Genomic DNA, 7,037 nt, shown 5'->3' on the forward strand with positions numbered 1-7,037 from the left:
CCTTCCTGCATTTGGCAGTTTAAACTGTGTTAATTCTAGTCTGGATTATGTGTTTAACTTGTCTCGTATGCGTTTGTAAAGTGTGCCGCTCTGCAGACCGTAGACTGGTCCATGTCTCTGATTGGTCATGTGCTACAAACCCCGCCCCTTCTATGTGAACGCGCTCACAGCCAGACTGAGAAACCCTGGGTTGACTTACCGAGTTGATCAGAACTGTCGTAGGACCGCTTAGCGGGATCTTGGTTGAGGGGTTAGTTAAACCAGATAAGGAGAAGATACCCTGGGTGTGTTGGACTGGCTTCGTAGTACAGGCCTCTGGTCTGTGAGCTCTGAGCTCAGTGTGTTCACTCCAATACGTTAACATGAGAGCTGAAAGGAAGCTGGCTACGCTGCACAGACTGAAGTCCTGCTGCTCTTTATACTGGATGCTGACTGACAGCTGATGAAGGGAGTCTCTGTAAACACTGATTGATGACTTCTGGTGTCTTCTTCTTCTCTCATCAGATGGAAGAGGTGATCTCTAACCACCATCATCCCTGTGTGTTCCTCTGGACCTGACAGAGTATCATCAGTGTATCTGTCCTTCTGCACAGTCTCTGCAGACACACTGAGACTCCTCCACTCCTTCTGCTCCACACTCCACCACCTCCTCCACCTGGACCTGGGTTTCACTTTGTCTTTATTCATTCATATATTCTGAACCCAAAGTGCCTCTGCAGATTAGTTCTGTTGATGACAACATAACTGTTTATTAAGTAATTATGAGATCCCTCGTCCTCAAAATGTAATCCCTGGACCGTGGAGCGATCAGCCTCCAGCCCTAACAGAAACCTCTAGATGACCTCGAGACCGTCGGGAAAGGGCCAGAGGAGGTTTTCGATCCTTCACTCGGCCTTATCCACGTCAGGCATCTGGAGCTAGGCCGTTTCAACACAGATCAATAACACATGGACTCTTGTGACACAGAGTATGTAACCCCTAATCAATACGACTTGATTTGATGTTATCTGAAAGTGTTAAAATGTGCTCCCTATTAGAGTAAGGATGATACATGATCATTTCTGTAGTATAATGTGCATAAAACCAAAATCAGGTCTCAGGAATGTGAAACAACAAGAATGATTTATGGTCGACATATAGATGACCTTGTGAATGTGAAATAGCAAACGATCACCGGAAGTATAATAGCTTGTATGTAATTCCTCTAACTTGATATTAATGCAGGTGTAGTTACCGACCGTGGCCACTAGAGGCCGCTAAGATCCTCCTCTGTGTGATGCTACATAGATCTCATGTTTCTGAGGCTGAAGCTGGTTAACTTCACTTTACATTTAAATATTACTGATATTACAGCAAGAACATAATCAGATGTATTGTTAGAAGGAGGCTGTAGTAGAAGAAGGAAGTTTAACCTCATTACAATGAGCTCAGACTAAATCCGATCGTAATACTGTCAGCGAAGCATTCAAACTGAAATAAAACTAAATCACGTCTTTTAACAAATATATTTTGAAGGATATAACCGGACGTTTTGCTGATATGCAATCCTTTTCTTTTATTGAAAAAAATCAAATTTACAAACAACAAGGCTCATAGATCACTGCATCAGAGTAAAAGGACAAGGTGCACACAGAACAAGCACAAATAAAATATGTAAAATTACACATAATAATAATAATAATAAACTAAATTAAGGGCTATAGAGCTGTATACCTGTAATTCATAATAATAATAATAATAATAATAATAGATTTAATTAAGGGCTAGGGCTGTATACCTGTAATTCATAAAGAAGAATAAGAAGAAGAAGAAGAAGACTTTTGATGTTCTTTAATTAAACATCGCACTTAAAACCCACAACTTCATGACAACCTAGAGGGGAGGAAATGAAAAATCACTCCTAAAAACAGCCCACCTCATACACCGTCCACACACTCACACATCCACACACACACTCACACATCCACTCACTCACACATCCACACACACACTCACACATCCACTCACTCACACATCCACACACACACTCACACATCCACACACACACTCACACATCCACACACTCACACATCCACACACACACTCACACATCCACACACACACTCACACATCCACTCACTCACACATCCACACACTCACACATCCACACACTCACACATCCACACACTCACACATCCACACACACACTCACACATCCACACACTCACACATCCACTCACTCAGAACCTCCCACCATCCCAACCCACTAGAATCACACCAAACACACAGAACCGTTCTGTTCACCATTACACAGAACCCCAGTCCACCTAACAAACATAGAACATTACACAATTCACTACACAAAACCGTAGCAACCAGTTTACCACCGTGTGAACCAGCAGCTCGTACCAGTTCACATACATATAGTCAACCCCCCCCCCAACAGAACCACTCCCCTTCACCTGGTTCCTCCTGAACCACATCACCGGGTCAACAGAACCACTCCCCTTCACCTGGTTCCTCCTGAACAACATCACTGGGTCAACAGAACCCCTTCACCTGGTTCCTCCTGAACCACATCACTGGGTCAACAGAACCCCTCCCCTTCACCTGGTTCCTCCTGAACCACATCACTGGGTCAACAGAACCACTCCCCTTCACCTGGTTCCTCCTGAACAACATCACTGGGTCAACAGAACCACTCCCCTTCACCTGGTTCCTCCTGAACAACATCACTGGGTCAACAGAACCCCTTCACCTGGTTCCTCCTGAACCACATCACTGGGTCAACAGAACCACTCCCCTTCACCTGGTTCCTCCTGAACAACATCACTGGGTCAACAGAACCACTCTCAGGTACATCAGGTACATCTCAGGTACGTCACAACACGGTTACACTGAACCATCACATGTATGACAGTCTCAGGTACGTCACAGAAAGGGCACCCCCACCCACAGTTGAGTCAACCTTTGCCAGGAAGGTGTTTGTTGCCAGGGCCCCATGTATGACCCTCCACTGTAGATCTCCTGACCTCTTTTGGAGAGGCAGCTTATAAAGCACCCTCCTGTGATGAACTTCCTGAGATACTCCAGGGGAGTATGAAGATGGTCTGGGGGTGTGACACTCAGGGGCTTCAAAGGTTTCTTTCTCCAAGAACACTGTTTCTTTCCTTGAGCAGATGTATTTTGCTGCCGACGGTTCATCTTTGGTTGAGCAACTTCCTCTCAATCACCTGATTCTCTACAGTCTGAATCACCAGACTCACTTGACTCATCATTCTCCATGTGTTTGTTGCTGGGAGTGTAATCAGGGTCTTCAGGGTCTTCATCTGAGCTACCTTCACAACCCTCAGACTCACTGTCGTCTCCCTGGATGACTGCTGTGCATCCTGAACACTGCATTGCTTCTTGTTATCCATACTACAGAAACAATAGAATGGCATTGAGATATGACTATATGACTAACCCTGACCCTATCATATGAATGATACGGGGTAGAAAGATCTGGTTTATCTGTTTATTTTATTTACTGATAGGCGAAAATGGATTCCTTATACATTTTATTAATAATCAAATTAATATAACATGATTTTTTGTTTACATTTGTTTTAATATGCTTTGAATTGAACAATATAAAATATGTTTACTAAATATCATTGAGTCATCTAAATTAACTGAGCAGGTCATGATAATGTTTCTGATTGTGATATACAGTATATGTCACATCAGGTTTTCCGTGACAATGTTAAGGTTAAAGGCCCGATGTGACATGTACTGTACGTCACGACGGTATTTATCTGATCTGTGTTATAGTGATGTTTCGTGCTGTGTCGAGGCTTCGGAGCATGTATCCAGTAATCCAGGAAGTTTTCTGCGATGTGCGCATCGAGGCTCGTATCGTTTTAGACCGATGACGTCATCGATGACGTCTGAGGCCTCGCTGCCCGGCCGGACCGCTGACTGGTTCAGGAAGTGGTTCAGATCTTCACTGGTTGAACCAACAGAACACTAATATCACCCCTCCTAACATTATTATATATACATTCGCCGGCCACTTTATTAGGTACACCTTGCTAGTACCGGGTGGTCTTCTGCTGCTGTAGCCCATCTGCTTCAAGGTTGGACGTGTTGTGCGTTCAGAGATGGTATTCTGCCGTCTGGCACCAACAACCATGCCACGTTCAAAGTCACTTAAATCCCCTTTCTTCCCCATTCTGATGCTCGGTTTGAACTTCAGCAAGTCGTCTTCACCACGTCTAGATGATGTAATGCATTGAGTTGCTGCCATGTGATTGGCTGATTAGCTATTTGTGTTAACAAGCTATTGAACAGGTGTGCCTAATAAAGTGGCCGGTGAGTGTATATTACACTACAGTACAATTACTGACCAAAGGATTGGTTTACACACATAAGATGCATTACTCACAAAACAATCACAGTTTATTATACATGTATGTTATATACTCATAATATACTCACTAGAACATAGACTTTATATGATATATTATAGAGATATAAATGGATTACATGGTAATACATATTTGTCATTGTTTATAGTGATTCAGCCTTTACTGGCTCTAAATACAGAATATCACAGATCTGATGTCCCAGTAGACCACTAACACCTACACACCAAACACTGATAATAACCTGATATAGGTGAATATAGGTGGAATTTCATTCATTCATTCTCTCTGTGTATATCATGTTCCACTTGTGCAATGTTGTTAATAGTCTGTTTATTGTCAATACTGTATATACTGCTCCTATTTTTATACTTCCTTCTATTTAAATGGTTCATATTAAGTTTCACTTTGTTTAGCTCTTTATTTACGGTGTTAGCTGACGCTTCTTGTTTTTTGTTTTTTTTCAAAATGACAGTATCCATAGTAACAGCAGAAAACATTAAAAACATTTACATACAAAAGAAGCATTAACATAAACAAAGAGCTGTGACAAACACAAAAGTACAACAGAAATGAAACAAAACAAACATCAAATAAAAAAACACAATAAAAATAAATAAATAAATAATAATAAAAAAGACCACGTGAGAGTATGACTTTAAAGATATTGCATACATTCATTGTTTTCATTGCTTTTTTGTTTTGTGAGGAAGAAATAGTTGACAGATATAATTCCATTTCTTTCATAAATACAAAGAAATTAGTTTTTTTTTTGTAAATTTACACTTCTGAGAATTAAAATTAAATTAATAAGAAAAAATGCATTGCTGTCTCTGTCACTGTAACCATAGCAACCAAATATAATATTTCTATAGTACAGTGCAAAATCTGAGCAAATGTTAACAAGTATAAAATTATTGACATCTTTCCACAATTCACATGATAATTTACTTTAATGAGAGCAAGTTTCAGGATGTGATTCACAGAAGGAACAATTTACATCTATTATAATGTCACTCTTTAACTTCTGTAAGAAATGTTTCACTGGATGGAATCTGTGGATCAAATTAAAGGACATAATCATATAATATATATTGGATGTATTAATAATGACACCTCTTTTACCTGATTGGTTAGAAGGAACCTTTACAGTAAGGACCAAACTCTCTTCCAGTCAATATCACTAACAAGATTAATATATATATACATATATATATAATAATAATAATAACAATAAGTCAATATCACTAACAAGATTAATATATATATACATATATATATAATAATAATAATAACAATAAGTCAATATCACTAACAAGATTAATATATATATATATATAAAATAAGTCAATATCACTAACAAGATTAACAGTATATATATATATATATATATATATATATTATGGCAAGCCGTTTAATATCACTAACAAGATTAATATATACATATATATATAATAATAAGTCAATATCACTGACAAGATTAATATATATATATATATATATATAATAATAATAATAATATGTCAATATCACTAACAAGATTAATATATATATATATATAAATAATAATAATATGTCAATATCACTAACAAGATTAATATATACATATATATATATATAATAAGTCAATATCACTAACAAGATTAATATATATATATATATATATATATATATAATAATAATAATAATATGTCAATATCACTAACAAGATTTATATATATATAAATAATAATAATATGTCAATATCACTAACAAGATTAATATATACATATATATATATATAATAAGTCAATATCACTAACAAGATTAATATATATATATATAAATAATAATAATATGTCAATATCACTAACAAGATTAATATATACATATATATATATATAATAAGTCAATATCACTAACAAGATTAATATATATATATATAATAATAATATGTCAATATCACTGACAAGATTAATATATACATATATATATAATAATAATAAGTCAATATCACTAACAAGATTAATATATATATAAATATATATATATAATAAGTCAATATCACTGACAAGATTAATATATATATATATATATATACAGTATATAATAATAATAAGTCAATATCACTAACAAGATTAATATATATATACACATATATATATATATATGTGTATATATATATATGTATATATATGTATATATACACTCCAGTGAAGTGTAGCTGCAGCAGTAGGAACCATGCTGCTCTGCTGCAGTAGGAACCATGCTGCTCTGCTGCTGTAGGAACCATGCTGCTCTGCTGCTGTAGGAACCATGCTGCTCTGCTGCAGTAGGAACCATGCTGCTCTGCTGCTGTAGGAACCATGCTGCTCTGCTGCTGTAGGAACCATGCTGCTCTGCTGCAGTAGGAACCATGCTGCTCTGCTGCAGTAGGAACCATGCTGCTCTGCTGCTGTAGGAACCATGCTGCTCTGCTGCAGTAGGAACCATGCTGCTCTGCTGCTGTAGGAACCATGCTGCTCTGCTGCTGTAGGAACCATGCTGCTCTGCTGCTGTAGGAACCATGCTGCTCTGCTGCTGTAGGAACCATGCTGCTCTGCTGCAGTAGGAACCATGCTGCTCTGCTGCTGTAGGAACCATGCTGCTCTGCTGCTGTAGGAACCATGCTGC

At 37.8% G+C, this 7,037-nt stretch overlaps 1 protein-coding gene across 3 annotated transcripts in view; it reads left to right on the forward strand.

Annotated features, from left to right (window-relative positions):
* Positions 1-793, forward strand: part of LOC119476123 (protein NLRC3-like) — an 82,976-nt gene extending 82,183 nt beyond the window's left edge. For all 3 annotated transcript variants that reach the window (XM_037749356.1, XM_037749358.1, XM_037749357.1), the window contains one exon: positions 505-793. In XM_037749356.1, the coding sequence (XP_037605284.1) occupies positions 505-517 (13 nt within the window). In that variant the 3' untranslated portion in view covers positions 518-793. The remainder of the gene's footprint in view (positions 1-504) is intronic.
* Positions 794-7,037: the final 6,244 nt, after the last annotated feature.

Source organism: Sebastes umbrosus, chromosome 17 (genome assembly GCF_015220745.1).
Source record: "Sebastes umbrosus isolate fSebUmb1 chromosome 17, fSebUmb1.pri, whole genome shotgun sequence".
Lineage (NCBI taxonomy): Eukaryota > Metazoa > Chordata > Actinopteri > Perciformes > Sebastidae > Sebastes > Sebastes umbrosus.